At 52.0% G+C, this 23,187-nt stretch overlaps 1 protein-coding gene across 1 annotated transcript; it reads right to left on the bottom strand.

Annotated features, from left to right (window-relative positions):
- Positions 1 to 491: 491 nt before the first annotated feature.
- Positions 492 to 6,479, bottom strand: EVX1 (even-skipped homeobox 1). Its single transcript, XM_028119268.2, has 4 exons — positions 6,419 to 6,479; positions 3,523 to 4,040; positions 1,671 to 1,918; positions 492 to 1,031 (listed from the first exon to the last, which is right to left on the bottom strand). Exons 2-4 carry the CDS (start codon positions 3,947 to 3,949, stop codon positions 492 to 494), a joined length of 1,215 nt encoding a protein of 404 aa, XP_027975069.1. The 5' UTR covers positions 3,950 to 4,040; positions 6,419 to 6,479.
- Between the last annotated feature and the right edge of the window lie 16,708 nt (positions 6,480 to 23,187).

Raw genomic sequence — 23,187 nt, 5'->3', positions numbered from 1 at the left:
GATTAATCTCTATCTGCTCTGCATACACAGCATTTTGTTCAGAGAGACAGCAATTTCCTTTCAGTGCTTGGGCTTGGCCTTGGGGATGGGAGTGGGGGGGGTCCCGATTGAGGCAGGGGTGTGAGGTGGGGGGTGGGAGGAGGGACTGAGGGGCTGGATATCGGTTGGTGTTGCTACTAAATTTGTTTGGCTTTGGAGCCAGGGCCTCGACCCGGGTCAGGGGCAATGGGTCCGGTGAAAAACGGCAGAGAGAGGCCGCCCCTGAGGAAGGTCTCTCAGCCTCCGCGTCCCCATCCCCACTCCTGATCCCCAAACGCGCCAGCCATGGCCTCTTCCCGGGCGTCCAGATCCGTGAGGCCGAGTCCCTCCGGTCCTTTTCGGCCCTCTTCTTTCCCCTCGGTGCCCTGGGGGCGGGGAGGGGCGCTGGCTGAGTCCCCGCGGGAGGGGCCCCCCCACGGGCGTCCTGGAGCCGGCAGCCCGCGGGCGGCCCCTTATCTGGTGAGGGGCACCTCCTCCCTCTGGTCCAGCGCGACGGAGGAGGCCTTGCTGAGCACCGAGGGCGCGAAGGAGAGGAAGGAGTCCGAGCGGGAGGTGGAGGCACAGGTGAAGTCCGAGGCGGCGGCGGCGCGGGGCGCCAGCCCGTTGGCCGGGCCGCTGTGGCAGGCGAGGCAGGAGCAGGGGCCGCCGGCCGCCGCGCCCAGTCCGTGAGCGGGGCCGGGGTAGAGCGGCGGGTGGCGGAAGGCGCACAGCAGTTCGGGCCGCGGGTAGGGCTGCGAGAGCACGCGGAAGGTGTCGAGCGGGCGCAGCGGGCCGCTGAAGGGCGAGGCGGCGGCGGACGCGGCGGACGCGGCGCCCAGGCCCACCGGCGAGTAGTAGGGCAGGGGCAGGTGCGACGGGAAGGGGTAGGGCAGGCCGCCCGCGGCCGCCGCGTGGCTCATCATGTACGTGTAGAAGGCGGGGTCGGCCGGGTGCGGCCACGTCATGGCCAGCCGCTGCCGTTTGTCCTTCATGCGCCGGTTCTGGAACCACACCTGGCGGGGGGGGGGGGGGGGGAGGAGCAGGTTCGGCGGCTGCACCCGGCCGGGTGCGCAGAGGCCAGAAGTCCTGCCCCACTGCAGCGGACGATGCCGGTAGCGCAGGGAAGAGCCGCGGCAGAGACCCTCTGGGCGGGGGGCAGATCCCACCGCCACCACCTGGAGCTGGAATCCCTTATGGAGAGGTTCAGGGAGGGGCTTCAGTCTGCGTCCCTCCTTCCGTCTGCCACGCGGCCAGGACCCCTGGGGTGCCAGACCCCTGGGTGGGCGCTCAAGCAGTGGGGTAGACTAAGGACTCTGCTGGTCCCAAGGCGGCAGGCAGCGGTTCCCCAGAAACACCTCCCCTTCCAGCCTCTCTCTCTCGGGGCAAAGGCACCCCATTCCCACTGTTTATTTGGCTAGAAAAGGGACAGAGTCAACCGCGCGCCAGCAGTTCCTGCCTAGGGACTGTTGGGAAGGTAAATCTGCACACACCTGGTGCCTGCACCAGGCCTGGACACCCCCAGCCTAGCAGCCACGTGGGCAGGGGGACCCCAGGCCCTGATTCTTGGTTCAGGATTTAGGGAGTGGACAGTCGGTATTTACTTCCTGCTCAGTGGGCGCACCCCTTCTTCTCCCTGTCGCCAGAGCTCATACCTTGATGGTGGTTTCCGGCAGGTTTAGGGCGGCGGCCAGCTCACATCTCCGCGGCCTGGACACATAGTTCTCCCTGTAGAACTCCTTCTCCAGCCGGGCAATCTGCTCCCGGGTGAAGGCGGTGCGGTAGCGGCGCATCTGGTCGCTGGCGCTGCAGGCCAGGGTGCCCTGTGAGCTGCCGTTACTGTTGCTCTTGGGGGCCTCGCTGCCACTGCTGGGACTGCTGGCCAGTGCCTCTGAGCTGGGCCCTGCATAGGGAGCCCAGAGCACATGCACACACAGAACACACAACAGAAACACAAAACACTGCTGATGCGTGGCTGTAGGCCCAGAGCATGTGTGGAGCAGAAAGGGGGCAGAAAGGGACCCCCTCCTCTCAGTAGCCTCAGTTTCTGCCTCCGCTGGGGCACAGGGGACTTTGAGAACACAGGAAGAGAGAGATGGAGGCTCACCATTCAGATGAGCACAAAGCAGCCCTTCGGCCTGGTGGGGCTGCTTTTTGGGAGACCTCGGTCTTAAGGCCTGCTGGGTACAGAAACCTCAGCCACCCCGGCCACCTGCCCTGAGGCACAAACTGGATGCAGCCCCTCTGAGCTTTCTGCCCACCATTGGCAGGAGTGGACAAGGATGTGCATGTCTGACAGGCAAGTGGAGCTGCACCTTTGTGCTGGAGTGTAGTGAGCTCTGGGTCTTAGCGCATTGTAGGATGCTGCACACAAACTGAGTCCTTGCTTTTGCGTGTGCCAGGCTGCCAGTGTAGGTGTGAGAATGTGTACTAGGTTGTATGCGTTGTAGGGATGGCATAGGAATGTGTGAATGAATAGCATATTACCTTGGTATATTTGAGGGGCGTACGGCTTGTTCTGAGGGCATGCTGTGATTAGAGAATCTGGGTTGAATGGACAAGATGGTAATGAGTAGATGTGGGTGCTCAACCAGGTGTTGGCTGCCAAGGTGAGGGGGTGGTTTTTCTTCCATACCAGGGTCTTCCCATCTACACCCACAGCTTTGTGGAGGAGTGTCTTGCCAGTAGGCTCTCCCTCCTACTAGCTTTCCACCCCTCTCTGGGAGACTGGCTGCCTGGCCACCTCCCTCCCACCCCCAAACTAGCCCCTGGTCAGGGAGGGGTTCTCCAGTTAAAGCAGTGTAACAGCACCCCTCCTTTTGGATCTAACCCAAGGAAGGGTGGGACTCCTGCCCCCTGCAGCTCCTTTTCCTTTGGGTGGAGAAGTGGGACTAGCAAGGAAAGGGGGAATGGGGGAGGGCCAGAGCTCTGCCTTTTCAAATGCAACCGGAGACCAAAGGCAATTAGATCATGGGGACCATTTCCGACCTGGCGCCACCGAGCCCGGGAAGTGACAAGGTAATTTGGACCTCTGACCGACGTGCAAACTGGTCGGAGGGCCCAGCACCCAGGCAGCCCGAGTCGGCCGGGATTTTACGGTCCTTTATGGACTCCGGGCTTCCGCGCCTGGATGTGCCTTACACCCCGCCAGCCACAAACTACCCTGACCCGCGTTTGATCTCGCCCAGGCCGGGGAAGGTGTCTTCCCGGAGCAGTTGAAGCAGTGCCACAAAACTCTGGGGGGCTAGGGTGCACTTTGAATCCCCCTCAAGCCCAGGGCTTGCGTCCCCCTCCTCCCGCAAAGCACAGCTGTCACCCTGGGTCCCGCCAATGCCAGAGCACAGAAGGAGACCCCCGCCAGGGCTCAGGTATCAGGGGAGAGTTGCTCAGGTGGGTTCCCCCCAGCCACCCTGCCCTGGGGGAAAGGAGTGTCTTCCTCCCCTCCAGGGCTGAAGTGCAAGGTGGGCGCGGTGGGAGGCCCGGGGAGAGAAGGGGCCCGGTGGCTACCTTTGCTGTGCTGGTACTCGGCGTTCCCCGTGGCGCAGTCCGGGGTGCAGCTCACCTCGATTTCTTCATAGAAATCCGACTCGGTGTCCGAGCTGCTAGGTTGCCCCTGACCCGAGAGGCTGTCGGCGGAGGGGGCCGGAGGTCCGGGGCCGAGAACCGCAGCCCCGGCTGCCCGCGGCTCGGCGCCCGGCCCCGCAGCGCTGCCTGCTAGTCCGTCGACCGGCTCCTCCTCCAGGCCTCCCCCGCCGCGCTCCCGGGCGGCCGGAGGGCCGGCCCGCGGGCTCAGGCAACCACGGGGCACCATCTTCTCGGGCGGCTCAGGCAGCGGGCTGCCCACGGCTTCGGACAAATTGGAGACCCTCTTGCCAACCAGAGTACCAAGCTGACCCGCATCCAGAAACATAACCATGTCCTTTCGGCTCTCCATCCCGGGGCTCGCCGGAGGGGGGAGGGAGGAAGCCCCAAGTGACTCCTAGCCCCCCGTCTCCCCGGGTACCCAGCGGTCCGACAGATCTTGGCTGCGGGAGGGAGAAAGAGAGACCAGGCGACTGGGCGGGCGCCGAGCGGCCGGAGCGCGATGTCGACGGTGACGGCGGTGGTGGCGGTGGGGAGCTGGGGTCACCTTGTGATGCGAGCGCTCCTCTGTGCCGCACCGCCTCTGGGAGGAAGCCCCATTGCCCTCTTCTTTCTAAGCTGTCATCCTCCTGCTGCAATCGTCATTACAGTACCTCTGGTGACGCCACTGGGCGAGCGCAAGTGGATAAATAGAAACGTCTGCCACAGCGAAGATGAAAGGAGACCCGCAGCTAATGGCTCGGCAGTGATGCGCCAGGTGTGGGCCTCGCTCGAATGGGGAGGAGAGTGTGAAAACAGACAGAGAGACACACACACTGAGACAGGGAGACACCCAGGCAGAGGGCATGCAAATGGAATTCCGCAGAAAGAAAGAGAGAGCTTAACCGTGCGGGCGAGTTCCGCAGGAGCTGCGGGACTCGGTAATTGAATAAGCTTCTGATTTTTTTTTTATTGTTGTTTTGGCTTTTGTTTTCTTAACTTGGTGCCTTGATCTAACACTGATGAGAGAATCCATAACTGCATTTTAAAAGTGTGAAGGCCGACTCACAAGCCTCGCTTCCCTCGTCATTATTACAACTGCCTGTCCTGGCGAGCTAACCTCGTAGAGGCTCCAAAGTCTTTTTACAAGCTACCAAAAAACATATTCCCTCCTCCCACCCTCCAGTTGTCTGGAGAGCTTGAGCCTGGGGTATCTTCTCTCTTCCTCCTATCCTCTACACCCAGATGCCTCCTTCCTCCTGGAAACCAAGAGAACTTTGCTATTTTTCTTCCCCAAGGGGCAGGAGATAAATGCCTTAATATTTTTTCTTTAAGGACCTGTCTTGGCTGCTGACTTCAAATGTTTGCTGATTTTTTTTTTCCTTATTTCCATTCCCCATCTAGGTGGCCTTATGCTTTCCACAGCTCGGCTTGACCTCCAGGTAGCTATTCGTAGAAGAAATCGTTTTCCCATTTGCTTGGGCCTCGCCTGCACTTCAGGTATGTAGGGTGGGGAGAGGTTCTAAAAGTGGCCTTTTTTCTTTTCTTGCCCATATTTTAAGGTATTCGTTCAGAGTCAACGAATTCTTCTGGAAACAGGTTTTGCGAGTGAAGAGGCACTGAGAAATGCGGTCCCTACAGTGGCAGCACCTGAGGCTCCCAGCTGGGAGAAGGTGCTGTTCTCACCCAGAAATTGGGGCAGGGATTGAGAGTGCCCCAGCACATGGCATTGGGGTTCACAGAGCTTTGGCTCACAGGGTTTCCCCCCAGATCCTGCCCACGGGCTTCAGTGGCACTGGGGGTGAATAGAGAGAAGTCACCAAAAATGCCCTGAAATAGCAAATGACTAGGGGTGTTCATAAATCTCTGAGGACAGAGGGAGAGCCTCCAAGGCACGGCTGGGGAGTTTGTAGTGCTTGATGTCTTTGGGAGCAGCCACAAGCTCCTTCTCAGGTCTTCTTCCAGGGAAGGTATGATAGAACCCATTAGAAAGCTGACCCGTTTCCAGCTCTGAACAAGTGTGTTGGGGCCAAGCTGGGCAGCTAGGTCTCTCCCCACTTTGCTAAGGGCAGAAGGCAGGCCCCTTCTCTACGGTGCTATCCCTAAAACTCTCCTTTCCCTGCCCTCCGCCAGAGCTGCCCCTGCACCCCACCCCTTGTTCTCCAGGTCCCAAGACAAAGCCCCAATTTCTGAAATTCTAAAGAGAAGTGTATCACTATCTTTTTTTTTTTATCTTTTTCTGTCTCTTACTTTGTTCTCCTTTCTCTTTCTCTACTCTTCTCCCTCTTTCCCCTGCCTCAGTTTTCCCATCTGTGGGCTTGTGGAGGTGGTGGAAGAAGCAAGGAGTTCAAGCAAGACAGAAATTCTTCTCACTCCTGCTTTCTACTTCCCCTAGTCAATGAGAAGGCGTTCATTAACCTGGCCTGGGGTGGGGGTGGGGGGACAGGAGGTTCCGGAAGGTAACGTGGGCATAAACATCCCCACTCCCTGGGACTCCCAAAGCCACCATCTGCTGAGCACAGCTAGCTCAAAACTCCTAGGGACTATTACAAAGGTGACAGGAGCGACTGGGAGTGCAGGGGATCAAATCCTAGAGCCTTTTGCTGCGTTGCAGAGTTGTCCTACGATTCTGTCACGCCTTGCCCTTCCCAGCCAGACGCGGGAGCCTGAGGGAGCACCTGGCTTGCTCTTCCCTTCCTGTCAAAGTCGAGGCCGCAGCGCCTGCGTTCGAGCCGCCTCAGTTGGGCCCTTCCGGCACCGAGCCTGGGTTTCGCCCACCCTCTGCCTCCCCCTCCTCCCCGTGAGCCTGCTGCCTTCTCACAGCCGCCCCCGCTGCGCTCACCTCTTTGGGGCGAGGTTCGCGGAGGGACTCCCGGCTCCCCGCCCCGCCCCCAGCTCTGCATTCAATGGGAGTGCTCCGCGTTTGATCCTCTTTTCCTCCGGGTTTTCCCTGCCAGATGAAAGCCAAGTAGGATTGAGAGATCAAGAGGTACCACTTGTGTCTCCTTCCTGGGTCCGGCCCACCCAAGCGGGGCTTCCCCTAACGTCTCAGGGAGGAAGGAGGCTCTAGCGGGGGCTTAGCCTCTCCGGGAGGGGGGCTGCCTCCTCTGGGCTTCGGCTCTGAAGCTTCAGGGACGCCCCCTCCGCCCCATCCCTCTCCCGGCTTCTGCCTCCGCCCTTTCAAAGCAGCCTCAGTACCCCCCGGCCGTTCTCCCCCCCCCCCCCCCGTCTCTGGGGGCCTATTGCACCCTCTGACCCTGCGGGGAAAAAAACCAAAAATTTTTAGCCAAATGTCACTTCTTCCAAAAGCATCCTTTCGTCAACATCAGATGAAGAGAGGTCGGATTTTTTACAAGAAGAAGAAAACGGGCTGGGGGGGGTACAGAATAAGAACACTATTTCTGTTTAGCCTTTTTTTTTTTATAGGGGGAAGGGCTATTTTAATAGCTTGGTTGTCAGTGTATCATGAAGGTTATTCCCGAAGACACTGTTCCAGAAGGAAGGTAAATTCGCAGAGGGAGTGAAGTCCGCGGCCCCCAGAGGCCAGGGAAACCCCATAAAAGCGGAGAGGGGGTGATAGCAGCCTAAGTGGGGTCCGGCCTGGGCTCGCACTGCTTCTCACCTCCCTCGGCAGGGAAGACCCCCTTCCCCCACCACCACGGGCCTGCTGTCCCCTCCCCCGCTGGGAAGACGGGTTTAGGTCCAGCCGGCTCCTCTCCGATTGAAATTCTCTGTACTTCAAAAGCTCGAGGCTCCGCTTCCGCCCGGGCTGGGCCGGGCCGGGGGTGGCTGGGAACCCCCGGGGAGGAGACGCGGAGATAAGATGCGCGGCTTGTGTTAAATGGAATCGGAAGCCGGACTTGGGTCACCAGACGCGTTGATCCGCTGGAGCCGCTACGCTTCCCAAGAAAACCCTGCTCCGGAGAGCTACGGCAGGGGGTGGGGAATGCCTCAATGGCCTTCGGACCCCGCTTGGGTGCGATGGTCTGCGGCCCTGGGTATCTATATCAGACAGATGCGGGGCCTCCAAGCGGCGAGCACTCGTCCCGGCCGAAAGGAAGGGGCAGAGGTTTCCAGAAGCTGGTTTGGCTGCTTCGGTGCTAGCAAAATTTTGATCAGGAAAAAAATTGTTTTTGCCTCTCACTTTGGTAAAACGCAAGAACAAAGGGAGCTTCCTTTAAAACAATAAGCGTTGCCCAACTGCTGTGGATATTGATCTAGGGCCCTTGTTTATCTTCCAAGCCGTGTCTCGGACGTGGACATCGAAGTTCCCGCGCGGCTGGGTCTCCGAGGCGGGGATCACGGGGGTAAGGGCGCTTGTGGGGTTGGTCCCTGTCTTGTCCCTGGCAGCTGCCAACGCCCATCTGGGAATCTGAAGCACAGATGCACCGTGGAGTGTGACCCTCCAGGACCAAGATCCACTCGATCTCAGATGCCCAGGGGTTCGACTTCCCAGTGCCACGTCTCATTCACTTTCCCCCAACCCCTCGCTCGCTCCGTAGAGGGAGTCCCTGGAACGCTCACCTGCAGGGAGAACCTGAAGCTTGCGGAACTCTGATTTGGACAAGCGCCCCTTTCTCTCTGTGCCTCCCAGAGCCAAGGGTCAGGAGCCTGGGACAGGAAACTGGATGCTTTCTGACCCCTGCTCCTTAGGTTCTTGGAGCCAGCCAGTCCCTGCAGTGTCTCTTGCATCTACACCTGTCAACCCCAAGTTCCTATAGGCCCAAGCCCAGTGGCTTGCCCACCCTGAGCTTCAGACAACTGCCTGAGCAGCCCCTGTTCCTACACCCACCACTTGCCCATCCCAGAGCTAGAGGACCCAGGGCAGTCAGTACTGGAGGCCTGAGGACCTCCTCAAGCTCAGGGCTGGCTCCTGCCTCAAGCCACCAACTGGAAGGGTCCATTTTCCCATGGAGGGGCAATTCCCCAACATCTAAGCAACCAAAGCCCAGGCATACCTCTCCCCCCCCTAGCAGAGATGGTATGGGTTTTTCCTTCACCATTACTATCCTGAAATTTGCTTTCATTACAAGCCCGTTTCTCATTTAATCTACACAACGCTCCTTTAGAAGTCCTCAACAGGCCACAGTGCCTTTTCTCTCACACTGATAGGGTAACCAGTGGTCTTGTCAGACACTAGACCAGTGCCCCTTCCAAGGCTCTGGCCCTCCCTGGCCTGCAGGGATGCCTCAACACCCAACAGTGCCTTAACTCTCCATAAGGCAATCCTCCACAAACCTCCTGCCCCTTTTGGGATCTAGGTGGGTCCTGGGGCCTCTCAGAGAGGTTGCCCACCTGCCTTCAGAAGCAAAAGGCTCAGGGCCCACGTTCCTGGACTGTTCTCACCCTGCTTCATCCATGATTTCCCAGGAGGGCAAAGAGAAACCCAACCTGGAAATCTGGGCACCCCACATGATAAGAGTAATCACTGTTCTAAGCATTTCAGCTATATTAGCTCTTTCCATCCTCACAACAGGCCTGAAGAAGATAGTATAAATCATCCCTATTTTGCAGCTGAGTACTCTGAAGCACCGAGAGAGAAGGCTCACATATAAATGACAGAGTCAGGACTGAAGCCTTATCCCTCCACCTTCAGTTCCACACTCACAACAACTGGAGCTACTAGAAAATGCCAAGCATTGCATTCTGAGTCTTTCCTTTCAAAAACTCCACTTCTGGTTTTTGCCAAGGCCTTTTCTCCTCTTCCTCACTCCCGATGAATTCACCAGGATTGGGAGAAGTGGGGCTAGGGGTTACAACTAACCTCTGACCACTCACTCTGAGCATGAAGAAGAGTAAAGAAAAAAACGGTCCAAAACCATTTGGAAATGTATCCTGGAGAAGGCCTCCAGGTCTTGCCCTCTTTTAAGACAGGGATCAGAGGCTGGGTGGGGATTATCCAGGGACCTGCGGGGAGGCTGGCGCCATCCTTAGGGAGTTGAGGTAGGAGAGCCTAACTGTCCTGCCTGAGCAGCGGGGGAAGAGTTCTCAAGTGTGAGTTCCAGAATATCAGGAAGATAACTACAGCATGGGATTCTGGAGACCCTAAGAGACAAAGTCCAGTCCCTCTATGACCCTAACAATCCACTGAGGCCCTGAGCATCTATATGGAAAGGGACAAAACTCACCAGAGTTATCCTTGCCTGCTTTAACCTCTTGGGAGTCATGGCTCCTTCACATATCTGGCAAACCTCTCCCTCAGAAAAATGCACAGAGGCATTGAAGTTAGCCTTCCATTTCAGAGATTCCTCTACCTGCTAGAGCCCCATCCCAACCCCTAAACCCCAGACACAATTGCCAGATCCCTTTGATAGGGGGTGTGGCTTTACTAGGGTGTTTTCCCTGTGGAGGCAGCTGCCTTCCTCAAACTGTCCTCCAGGATTTATTGGCCCAAGAGACAAAACCTGAGGGTATGGCCAGGCCTCATCACCCTGCATCTTGGCCTGAGCATATTCTTCAGATTCTGCACCTGCCTCCATTCAAAACCTGGGCCCTGGAGGTGCATGCTGGGAGAGAGAATGGCCAGGCTGGGGCTTCTGTAAAAGGCACAGCTTGGTTTGGCCTAAGGATAAGGGGAGATGGCGATCCAGGGAGTCGGCCAGTTATTGTCACGGAGTCCTGTACACCATGGGGAGGGACAGGGCGTGAGCAGGTTTTCAGTTTTGTGTTTTTTAATAGATTTTGTCCAGGCACAAACCCTTTTCAAGCCCTGGACCGCCCAAAGGCCAGATGAGCCTGAAAACCCTGCCCCTTCCCCAGTAGGGTGCTCCCCACTCTCACCCCTGCTCAGGAAGAGGGAACCGGTCTACTGCGGTCCGGTCAGGGTGGTCCAACCCCAACCGGGAGACCGGGGACCCCAATCTGGGTGGAGTCATTACCCTCTCTCTCCTATGGGATCTCTCTCCTACGACTCTACTAGCCCTAAATGGCCTTAAATGTTCCCTCCCGGGTGCAGGCTTCTTTCTGTGAGTGTTTCTGTGTGCTCACTGACCGTCTGTCTGTCTCTCCTGGTTCCCGGGCCAAGGAGCAGGCAGCACCCCCTTCCTCTCTCACCACTGGGTCCAGGAGACGCGGTGGCGCCGGCCTGCAAACGGAGGAGTCGGTCTCCGGGTGTGGGGGTAGGAGAACCGCCCCCAGGCGAGGAGGTCCAACCGGTTGGGCGGGCTAAGCCTCGCCCTCCCGCGAAATGGAAAAACCCTTGTGTGAGGATTTCTGGGGACTGAATTTTATAGAGCCCTCTCCTGACCCGACTGGTTCCATTCCTCCTACTGAGCTTCTCAGAGCCCCGATGGGGTACAGTTCCTCGCGCTGTGCAGCGGCGAAACTGACTCTTAGAAAGGTCGAGGAACTTGCCCAGGGTCACACAGCTGGGGAATGGCCGAGCTAGGATTTTAACCCAAGTCGTCCTGCAAAAGCCAGATTCTCTCTGCCGTTAGCGCTGCGCGCCCAGGGCCGAGGACTACGTTCCCTAACAGCGCAGACAACTGAGGTGCCTTGGGTGTGACTGAAAGACGCGGACAGGGGCCACCCTTCTCAGGTTGATGGGTGGCCGCGCCAGCGGCCCCAGCAGCAGCTGAGGGTCGGCGGGAGCCGCTCGGGCTGTTACCGTAAGTCTCAGAGGAGCGGGGCACAAGGTGGGGAAAGGTGGCTAAAAACAGGAAGAGCCGGAGGGCGCCGCGGCGTGGAGGGACAGCGTTCCCGGCTCAGAAGCAGGGTCCTGAGTGAGGTGCGCACGCGCCCCCGGGAGTGAGTTTCGGAGGGTGGGGTACCGGCTATTAGGAGCTCGTTGTAGTGAAGGGAGAGCGGGAGGGATGTTGGCCCAGAGGACAGGGTGTCACCCGCCCAGGCTGGCTCCGGACGAATCCCCGTCCCTTCCGCTCCCCAACAAGGCCGTGCCAGGCGCGGCCTGGAGCCCCCTGAGAATCCTTTCCGGCCTTGAAGCCGGCCGACCGCCCAGTCCAGTCCTCGCGGCCCCTTTCTGCGCCCTCCTCCCCTCCCTCCCCTTGCTGCGACGGTGACAAAGCGCAGCTCCCGAATTGCTGTCTTGGTGCGCCCCCCACTGCCGACCTCCAGAGGCGGAAGTTGCGGTGCGTCCCAGCATCCTCGCGGGCTCGGATCCCGCGGCTCTGCCAGGGGCAACAGCCCAAACCCTCCATCCTCCTCCCCCAGGCAGCCTAACCTCTCCCTAAGCATCCGCCTTCTGAGCTGGACCCCAGGAAGGGTGGGTGGCGGTTCGGCCGAGGCCTCTAGGAACAGGTCATCAACCATGCGGGGGTGAAGAGTTGGAGGTAGCAAAGAGCTCTCTTAATACGCTACCATCCTTCCTCCTTTGGGAGGGGGCGTGGAATCCCGCCCCCAACCTGTTGAGGTTTGTAGAAAGCGGGTCGTGTGGGTGGGGGTGCCTTATAGATTCCCGTGGTCAGCCAGTATGATTAATCACGCCCCCAACACACGCGTCGACCCTATTTGTGGTGGGCACGAAGCCCAGGCATTGGGGAGCCTCTTGGACAACCCTGTCTCCACGGTCCTCAAACGCTTCTTTTTGGAGCCTCACTTAGTTCTGAGGCCCATTGATGAACAACATAGCAACTTTCCCCGTTCCCTTTGGCAGTGTTTCTTGAAGTGTGGTCTCTGTACCACCGGGGAACTTGTTAGAAATGTAAATTCTCAGGTCCCACTGCAGTCTTACTGAATTAGAAACTCTGGAGGTGGAACCAGCAGTCTGTTTCAACAAGCCCTCCGAGTGATTTTGGTGTACACTCCAGTTTAAGCACTGCTGCCCTATGGATTCCATCACCCTGGTTTCTGAGTTCCCATGATTCTCCACTAGGCCTGGAATGTTTGCTTGCCTCTGGTACCGAACGTTATGCCTCTGTTTAGTCACTCTTGTTCTTTCCATTTTATCGCCTCCATGTATCTCTTTGTGCACTAACTTATTACCTAATGATGTCATTATCTAATTTAGCTCCTCACTCATCTTCTCATTCATCCACTGCCTAAGGACATGCCTCACTTGGTGGCAGATTAGAAACTGCTTTGTGACTGCAGCAGCTGGAGCAGAGTGGAAAACCTGCCCTACTCAGATATTTCTCTCACAAAAGGGAGTCAGAGGCCCTGAGATGTGATTGGTTCGCTGGCTGCAGAGTGGAGAAGAGCAGCCCTCCATGTTTGGGTATGCATCCTGCTAGAGAACAGATAAAATGGAATGAAGGGCCTTGGGAGTAACTGGGAATGAGGAAATCGAGGCACAGAAATAGATTTTCTATGGGCTCCCTCAAAGACTATGGGCAGGGAAAGAGACCTGGCACCAACTTGAGATATACAAGTATTTTTCTTTGCGGATATCTCAAGATCGTGATTTAGGCATTTGTTGGTGGCTGGTTAAAAGCAAGCAGCCAAAAAGGCCTGAGATTTGTAGCTATAGATATAGATGTTTTTGCATTCAGTCAGACTTTCCTAGTATCAGATATATTCTGGGATGCTATTTAATAAGTTAAATTTATAGCTAATGTTATAAATTAGGCAGCATGAGGCCAAGGTGCTACCAAAAGTAACCAATAAAGGAAGCTATAAATATCTTCTGTGTATGGAGTGCTATTCTGAATGCTTTACATGCATTATATCACTTAATCCTTATAGCTCCTTGAAGTAAGATGGGGAAACCAAGTCAAGGATGGGTTAAATGCTTACTCAAGATCACACGGCCTATTAGTGGCAGAGGTGATATTTGAATCCCAGGAGTGTGAAGCCAGAGGCCAGGCTCCTACTCCCTGGATTCAGCCCTCTCCTGTGGAAGCTAGCAGGTCATGACCTGTAACCTCAAAGGATTGACTTGATTTCCCAATGTGACTAAACTGGTCATAGCCCTAGAATAATACTATTAATAAGAACTTCATCAGGCATTACTATCAGTAGTATTAATAATAATTAACAGTTGGTGTTTTCCTATGCAGGTAAAATTTTCACAACCTCTGTCCATTTGATAAAACAGTCCCATGTAATAGGAAGAGCAGCTATTCATATAATCCCCATTTTACAGATGAGAAAACCAGGACCCAGAGGGGTTAAGTGCCTTCCCCCAGATCACTCAGCTAACAAATGACAAAGCAAGGAACACTTACCCCTTTTGACATCTTTGTCTTTGTTTCTTATTTTTTCTTTCATCTCACTTCAGACACACATTTATGTATCATCATCTTAATCCTTGACATGTCTCCATTAGTTTTGGCTGCTCCAAAGGACTTCTCTGTCCAGCATTGGTTTGCTCCTCCTACAGTCCCTGATAAGGTCGAAGAGGCCAGAGTTGTTCTTTCCAGTTTCCAGTTGAGGAAGCCAACATTTGGAGATTTCAGAAGACTTGACCAAGTTCACAGAGCAACAATAAGGATCAAAGTCTCAGACTTTTCACGAGCAAGAGTGACTTTTGTAGAGAATCCTACAGAATGAATGAATCATTCTTACTCCCTGTCCCATCCTTAAAGCCTGCCAGTACTGATAAAGGAAAGACTGACAGTTGTGGGAAAAGTACCAACAATTTATAAGTATTCAAAACATAATGTGCTATTAATGCAACTTTTTATTATAATGGACTTACAGTCATTTCATAACTTCCATTACTGGCAATATGTCAACTTTGGAATGTTTTCCTAATTATTCTAGAGTCAGCCTTACTGTTCTTGGAAAGAATTAGAAGAGGAAAGAAAGGTCACTGTTTTAAAAATAGGCCTGGAAAGGGCCAAAGGAACCCAGATCCAGGATGTAACTCTGCCTTGGTCTTCGACCCTGAGGAAGGGGTCTGTATTTTCACAAGCAGCAGCAGTCAGACCGTGATTTTAATCTTAAATATGGCCTATCAGCACCTGAAGAGCCAGATCACCTCCAAAAATGGATGAGTTTTCTTTCCATTCCTTCTTTTCATCACAACCCTCATTTTTTCCCAGTACAGGCAGTGGAAAAAGGAAAAGCTCATGTGATCGGGCTCTAAGGTAAGAACATGATAGGCACACTTTCACTTATGTCTCACAACAATCCTCAGAGGGGAGCATGGAGCTCCTCACTTTATAGGCAAGGAAACTGAGGCATAAGGAGGTTAGGCAACTGAGGTCACACAGACAGTGAACGAGAGCCAAAGGAAAACCCAGGCTTGTAAATATGCAGTTTAACTTCCAATAGCTATAAACCCACTTTCCCTATGGATGTAGATTCTGGGATCTTCTGATCCAGCAGAAAGGAGCAGCCAGGAGCTGGTCTGCAGTGGTGAGGCCTGGATTTTGAGTCCAGGAGGCAGAGAAACAGATCTCAGGGACCTTTGGGAAGACACAGGATAATCTGCAGCTGCTACGAGAACAGAACTGATGGTGGAGGAGTGCTCTCAAATTTGCCCAGCCAAGATTTCTTATACTTCAAAGACAGTTGGTGACAAGGTAAGAGCATGTGCTTGGAAGCCAGACAGACCTGAGCTTGAACCCCAACTCTGGCACTTACTAGCCAGTGACCTTGCGCAGACCAAAGCTGCAAGATGTCAGATCTAAGATACAGCTGCCTGCCTCTTGGAGCTGTTCTGAAGATTTAATGAGATATGACATGGAAAAGGCCTAGCACATGAGGCGCCAGGGTGGCTCAGTCCATTAAGCGGCTGCCTTCAGCTCAGGTCATGATCCCAGGGTCCTGGGATCAAGCCCTGCATCGGGCTCCCTGCTTATTGAGGAGCCTGCTTCTCCCTCTCCCTCTGCCTGCCGCTCCCTCTGCTTGCTCTCTCTCTCTGTCAAATAAATAAATAAAATCTTTTTTTAAAAAAAAAGGAAAAGGCCTAGCACAGTGCCTGGCCTATGGTGAGTAGTCAATGAATGCAAATTCCCTCTTGGCCCACAGTGGCAATGCCCCTACTTCACCCACTATGTCTGTTATTCGCCTTTCTCAATATTGTACCCTTGGTCAGTGAGCATCAGCAGTGAATGTAAAGTGAGGGGGAATGGTGTCTAGGGAACCCATAATGTGTTTGTGCCCCCTCCCTAGATGGTGACTAACATTTCCCAGAAATAACTACATAGCACTCATGCACTTGTTGGAGTTCCACAAACATGGAGATGATAGGTACACAATGAAATAAAGAATTATCTGGCTTGCATCTTTGCAGTGGCCTCCAGGATCCTGTGTCCTTTCTGGAACTCCATCCACTAGGATCTAAGATAGAAGAAAATCAAGACACGCCTAGTGTGCTAATGGAATTTTCCCTTTGTGGTACTTTAAAGGCATAGCCAGATGATCCGTCAATAGTAAAAAATGTAGTGGTAGTTTAGCATAATAGTTAAGTGCACGGACTCAAGTTAGATTGCTTGGGTTCTAATTACAGCTCTGCCACTCACTCTGCTAGCTGTGTGATGTTGGATAAGTTGCTCAACTTCTGTAAGCCTCAGTTTCCTCATCTGTAAAATGGGGCCATAGGACAACAAAATGAGTTAGTTCATATAAAGCACTTAAAAGAGTATCTAGCACATACTAAGCTTCAATAAATGTTAGCTATTATTACTGTGGTGTGTTACTTCCCTAAATGTGAGCCTAAGGGAGCTCTGTGAGTTTGTGGAATGAAGGGAAGGTGAGTGAAGCGAGAACCCTATGCCTGGAGCAAATATACCAGTGGTTGCAACCTATATTCAGGGTTTCAGGGTCAGCTCCACCACAAGTGGGCTTGGAAGAGTTACTTAACCTTCAGGAGCTCCTGTTGACTCCCGTGTACAATGGATATGAATAATAGCTGCCTTACCTTCTTCGCGTAGTTATTGCCTCAAATAGAGACTGATTTGCCTGTCATTTTAGCTTTTAATCTTTGAACTCATAAAGGTTTTCTACTACTCATTAAGGAGTATGCCCTCTGGGAGGAGCCACATGGTAAACCATCACCTGCTCAGTCCTCAGCGACATACCAACACTTTACGAGTATCATAGGAATGGGTGAGGGGAAGGTGGGAGACAGGAGTGAGGAAATGAGAGCAGGAGATGAGAAGACCTCCAAGACTTCTCCCCTCCTTCACATGCTTCACGGAGGAGCATCCTGCCCAGTGCCTTACAGTAACGTCACTGGCTTCATGCCACAAATATTGTAAATTGCCAAATGAGAATGATTCCTGCCAGTCTCTTTTCTATTTTGAGGAAAGAGAGGAAGTTTTCTTCCATATCTATGAGACGTGGATAGCATAAGCAATGAGAAGAGGACGCCATGTTGGGCAGTTTTTCATGGAACTTCGGGAGATGGAAGGAATATATTACAAAGATTTCTCCTTTCTCCAAAGAGCTGGCTTAAAGGTACAGCAAATTTGGAAAGCAAAATTACCCAAATCCTTCTCACCAGCTTCTACTCCCAGTTTCTTGTCCCTATGCCCAGCAGAAGATTCTGATGTTACTAATCTTCCTGGTGAAGGTCTCGGAAACACCCAAAGGACACTTTGGTTTGACTGAATGGAAATAATATTTACTGCCATCCTACTGTGTGCCCTACACTGTGCTAGTCACTTGGTAACAGAGTTACTGTGACAGAAACAGCTGTCTTCCCTTTCATGATGAAAGAACATCTGAACTTCAGCTGTCCACATGGCATTCACGTCTAAAGAACATTCAGGGCGCCTGGGTGGCTGAGTCGGTTAAGCATCCGTCTTTAGCTCATGGTCTTGGAGTCCTGGGATCGAGTCCCACATTAGGGTCCCTGCTCAGTGGGGGGTCTCCTTCTCCCTCTCCCTCTGCCTCTCCTCCCTGCTCCTTCTCTCCCTCTCTCACTCACAGTCTCTGTCTCAAATAAATAAAAATCTTTTAAAAAAGTAAAAGAAAGACCACATTCCTCTGCCTCTCTTGCTACTAGGAGTAGCCTTACGACTAAATTCAGCAGACCAAATATCAGCAGAAATGTCATATGGCAGCTTCCAGGCACTTTCCATAAAAAAACCAGAAATATATAAGCCCATTGCATAGTCTTCTTTATTGTTCCTCTGTCCTGCTGCCTGGGGCTTGTATCCTGACATCCTGGACCTACGTATGGCAGAGCAACGAGGTGGAAGAAGCCTGGCTCTCTGACATCATGGAGCACCACATGAGAAGGACCAAAGGCCTACTAGAGAATGGGAATTGTAGGATCCATGTTTTCCAAATTAAAAAGATCAACAAAGAGGGGTGCCTGCCTAGGTCGGTTAAGTGTCTACCTTCAGCTCAGATCATGATCCCGGGGTCCTGGGATCAAGCCCTAGTGGGGAGCCTGCTTCTCCCTCTCCCTCTGCCCCTCTACCCCCACCCCACTCATGCTCTCTCTCTGGCTCTATCTCAAATAAATAAATAAATAAATACTCTTTAAAAAGATCAACAGAGGAGGGAAAGAAAGAGAGGCCTGTAAGAAATGTAAATTTGTAAGTTTTTCTGGGTGGTGATAAAGTGTGTGTGTGGGGGGTGGTATTTTCCACTGACAAATTCTATAACATCCTCATAGAACTTCAATCTCTACTAAACGTTTTTCCAGGCAGGCCAAAGTTACTAAAGCACAACCAACGAACTAATGATTCTTATGTATACATTATACCACTTAAAAAAATTATTTTGGTGCACCTGGGTGGCTCAGTCGGTGAAGTGTCTGGGGACCTGGGATCAAGCCCTGCATCGGGCTCCCTGCTTATCAGGGAGTCTGCTTCCCCTCTCCCTCTGCCCCTCCCCCCTGCTTGTGCTCTCCCTCTCTCTCCCTCAAAAAAATAAAAAAATCTTAAAAAAAATTATTTTAGGGGCACCTGGGTGGCTCAGTCATTAAGTGTCTGCCTTTGGCTCAGGTCATGGTCCCAGGGTCCTGGGATCGAGCCCCGCATCGGGCTCCCTGCTCGGTGGGAAGCCTGCTTCTCCCTCTCCCGCTCCCCCTGCTTGTGTTCCCTCTCTCGCTGTGTCTCTCTCTGTGAAATAAATAAATAAATAAAATAAAAAATTATTCTACCTGCACAGTGATAACATCTAGGTGAGATATTGTTGAAGGGTTGTGAAGAGGGCAAATGAGAAGTTTCTCTAGAGACAGAATGAAAATGAACAAGCTTTTCTCAGAAGACCAATTCAGAAAAACAGCCACCTCTTCTGTTTCTATTCTGTTCTCAATTTGCTGTGAGACTTTAAGTGAGCTATTAAACATCTTGGACCTTATTAAAATGGGGTGGTAATTTCATATAGAACGGGTATTGTTAAGCCTTCTTGTTTTTAAATCCAAACTGAGCCCCTCTCTCTCACACACTCACAAATGCAGCTTTTTTTTTTTTAAGATTTTATTTATTTGATAGAGAGAGACACAGCGAGAGAGGGAACACAAGCAGCGGGAGTGGGAGAGGGAGAAGCAGGCTTCCCGCTGAGCAAGGAGCCCGATGCGGGGCTGGATCCCAGGACCCTGAGATCATCACCTGAGCCGAAGGCAGACGCTTAACGACTGAGCCACCCAGGCGCCCCACAAATGCAGCTTTTGTAAGCTGTTCACTTACTGCTAGGGGAGGTAAGAGGCTATGTCTGAAGAGCTAATACTGTTATATATAGATATTCCATATGCTAACTTAACATAAATGCTTCAAACTTTTATTTCCTTGATGGAGAAACATTAGGATCTCTGGCCTGTTTTACATGCTTTAGCCTTGGGTGGGAAATGCCCGTAAGTAAAATAAGAAGCCATTTCAGAAGTAGTTCTCCTTTTCCACACCACTTATTGTCTCTGACAACTCATTTTCCATCCACCGTGTTTCCCTGTACTGGTTTTACAGTAGGGAGTCTCCACCACTGTGGGCCCTCTGCGAGTCTAGCCAATTCTTTCTGGCTCCCCAGTGAAAAATGGAGGAGAAAAGTCAGAATTATGACAGGGCTGGCCATGTGATATGGCCGTTACTTTTCTGGTTTCCATCTACCCTGCAGGTGGCAAGTTTGAAGGTTTGGGGAAATTCCCTGATGGCTGGATGCACCAGTTTCCAATGGGATCACACTAGCACATTCAAGTATAATTGCTATAATACTGGCCAGGTCTATTTTCAGGCTGTGCATAAGGATAAGGAACAGCTGCCCACAGATCTATAAAGTTTCTTGCACAAGAACCCAGCACCTAAAAGCTGAAAGTAAGACACATGCCAGCCCTTAGGGATTCTCTCCATTCAATAGGTGTAGATGGAGGCAAGGGAAATTTGGCTGGTCTGACCAATAACTACTAGGTCAAAAGCCCAAGATTCCAGGTCAGAGTCATGTGTAACATCTTTGGCCAATGGCTGTGCTGTATTGAGGCCCCCAGGCAGCCAAGAAAATTGGCCAGCGGGCAGGAAAGTGGTCTCTATGCCCTTGCCATTGCCTGTCTGGGTGACCTTGGACAAGTCACTTTGCTTTTCCGTGAATAAAGTACCAATCCCAACTCTGCCACACACTGGGAGACCTTAGCCAATTCACAACATCCAGTATCAGAGGAAGCCGAAAGGATTTGTTTTCTAGCATGCCCCCATTATGGCAATCTGTGACTCCAGCCCGAATACGCACTAATGCCTATAGGAGCAGCCTGGTAGTAGCAATGAGAAAGATGTCCTTGACCATGTTAGGAAATTGAGAAGACGGGATGGCACATTCTCAGCTACAGAGCTGACTGTGTTGCCAGGTATTTCATTTTCAAATGTTTCTACGTGTTGACAACTGTTTTGAATTGTTATAAAAGTCTGTATTGGCCAATGACTCTAGGCCAGAAATGGCCTACTCGGCCCATTGCCGTCTTCTGCAGTCCACAGACCCAAGGAAGAGTTGCACTAGGTGGGGACCTGGCAGGGAGGAATGATGGATGCAGTATCCCCTACGTGGAGAACGCAGATAATTCTGGCCAAGGGTGGGCTGGCTGGTCTGACCCCCAAAGCGTACCGCTCCTATCCCGGCCTCAGTTTCCCCAGCGCACTCGAAACGGTCTACTTCAGCCTGGGTCTATTTTCCTCTACCCACAGGTGGGGCCTATTCTCCATGCAAAGGTGGGCCTGCCGATCGCAGGCAGAAAAGGAGTGTGTTGCAGGCAGGGACCGAACAGTCGCGGCGCTCAGGCGTCAGCTGGGGGTCCCCAGCCTCCTGGGTGCGGCCAAACCCGAGACGCGCGGGGATGCACTTTGCAAACACCGCTGCGGGCAGGTGCGGCCCCGGCGGCCCCGGCGGCCCCGGCGGCCCCGGCAGTTCCGGCCGCGCTCACCGCCAAGGCTGCGGAGAAAGTCCAGCGCGCGGGGCCGCCGGGCGGCGGGCAGGCAACTCGCGTCCCGGGCGCGGCAGCGGCGGCGGGGCCGGGAGCTTGAGCTGCAGCCCGTGAATGTCCTGAAACGAACGGTACGTATTTGTTGGGAGGAAATTCGATCCTCTAGCCCTTTCCTGACTGAGCTTAAAAATGGATTCTCCATCTGCTGCGAGAGCCTCGGGCTCTGGGCGGCTGTACCCTGGCCCCTGTGATTTGGGGGAAGCCCTGCAGACACCCCCGACCCCCGGGAGCGCTTGTTCCACCTGCCCCTCTGCTCTGACACACACTGGCGCTCCCTGACGTTGGTGTTCCTTTCAAAGCCCCGTCGTCTATTCCAGCCAAGCCCAAAGGAGTGATGAGCTGTCAAGTTCAAATAAAGAAACCCATTTTCTATATAATTCAATTTGTCCAAAAGAACTTTGAAGACGGATGACAACATACAAGGACACTGTTACCCTCACGCTATTGGTGAGACGTAAAAAACAAATCAAAAACCCAGATAAAACCTCCTTGGAGGCAGTTTTGACATTTATGAATTTACAGTTGTTATTTCGTTTGTCCCCAGAATCTCACTTTTTTGAAAATTTTCCTACACAGTGCATTCAAAAATATTTACTATGTCATTTTAGTGACAATGAAAAAGTGGAAATAACCCAACTGTTCATCAATATTTAAATAAAATGGTTGAATGAATAATGATACACATATCAAGAAATACTGTATATAGAAGATTTGTGTTCACAGGCAAACAGATCTAAGCTTACGTTAAATGAAAAAAAGTGAGTTATAAAAGACAGTAGATATGGTAAGATTCTATATTCGTTAAAATGTCGAAACAAATTGTAAGTAAATGTCTACAATTCCCTGGGATATGATTAGTGACTTTTTATTTCACGGATGATTATACAAGAAATATATGTATATTTTATATGTACATACATCTGGAGAAATATATACCTAACTGTTGTTTGTCTTTGGGGTGACCTGAGAGGAGGAAATGTGGAGCATTAACTTCCCACACTATATATTTCTTCAAAGTTTGATTCCTTTTAAAATAAGCATGCAATGGGGCGTCTGGGTGGCTCAGCATCAGGATCCCAGGGTCCTAGGATGGAGCCCTGCATCAGGCTCCCTGCTGGAGGGGAAACCTGCTTCTCCCTTTCCCGCTCCCCCTGCTTGTGTTCCCTCTCTCGCTGTCTCTCTCTCTGTCAAATAAATAAATAAAATCTTAAAAAAAAATAAGCATGCATTAATTTTGTATTTCCCACACACCAAAAACAATAAAGATTTTTAAAAATCATACCCCTTCCCATCCCAAGACTACCAGATTGTTATCATTTGTCCACTTCTATCTGATCTTCCCATTACTATGTTAACTTTGCCTTCAACCTCCTCTCATCCCTGTACAGTATCCAAGAAACTCACATTCCTTTCAACTTACAAATTGCCTGTTTCGTGTGTGCAAATAGTTTTTTAGATCCTTTAAACCAAACGAATGAAAGAAGTGAGAATATTACTTCCACTTTGTCTATTCATACTACTCAAACAGAAAGATTAGGTACAGTATTTTTTTTTAATTTTATTTTTGGCCCTTGAAAGCATTGCAGTTTTTAATCCATCACTTCTCAAGTTCTTTGTGGATGTGGCACATATTCTCTGTCAATGCAGCCAGCCATGAGAGATCTTTAAAACAGGGTTTTTGTTTCTATCTAATCCAGAAAGGCAGAAAGGTGTTATACTCTGTGGAGGAAATACCATCAAAAAGTTGAACAGGATTTCCAGGGACAGGAGTTGGAGTGGGAAAGGCACTCTTGGCTGAAGGAGGGACACTGTGAAAGAGAGTAGAAGAGGGGAATGTGACTTGGACCATGGGCTGTGATTCTGGGATTGTTTAAATTAGTCTCAATGTTGTCTCAGAAACATGAGCTCAATTCATACTATGGGAAATAAGCATGGCCACATTTCAAACACGCAGAAATGAAGGGCTTGTCTGGCATTTTAAAATATTCATATAGAAAAATGGCACCCAGCAGCAACAGAGTGGGTCCACTCCCACCAACATGTCTGATACGGTTCTTATTTACACAAAAAACAATATCATATTTCCTTAAGCAAAGTCTCAGGATATTCCAGGATCACACACATAACTCAGTTTTGCTCAGACCCCTGATATCACTCTCCTCCTTTTCATATGCATTAATATATCATTGTAAAATGCAGGTGTTCTGGAACAAACTACCCGGGTTCCAATCCTGACTGCCATATACTAGCTTATGATTTTGGTTACGTTATTTAACTCTTCTGTGCTTCAAGTTCATGCCCTCTGAAATGGAGATAATAACACTACTCATTTTATAAGATGTTAGGCAATT

This window comes from Eumetopias jubatus, unplaced genomic scaffold, assembly GCF_037043125.1.
Source record: "Eumetopias jubatus isolate StellerSeaLion01/CBP00866 unplaced genomic scaffold, mEumJub1_p1.0 scaffold_14, whole genome shotgun sequence".
Lineage (NCBI taxonomy): Eukaryota > Metazoa > Chordata > Mammalia > Carnivora > Otariidae > Eumetopias > Eumetopias jubatus.
Note: the sequence above shows the minus strand (reverse complement) of the source record. Positions and strands in the feature narration are given on the sequence as shown.

What these genes read in the sequence shown, in the direction of transcription:
- EVX1 (XM_028119268.2), bottom strand. Translation starts at nt 3,949, where the DNA reads ATGGAGAGCCGAAAGGACATGGTTATGTTTCTGGATGCGGGTCAGCTT. An exon ending in CGAGTACCAGCACAGCAAAG is followed by an intron (nt 1,919 to 3,522) that starts GTAGCCACCGGG and finishes CTCCCTATGCAG; the next exon opens with GGCCCAGCTCAGAGGCACTG. An exon ending in TGCCGGAAACCACCATCAAG is followed by an intron (nt 1,032 to 1,670) that starts GTATGAGCTCTG and finishes CCCCCCCGCCAG; the next exon opens with GTGTGGTTCCAGAACCGGCG.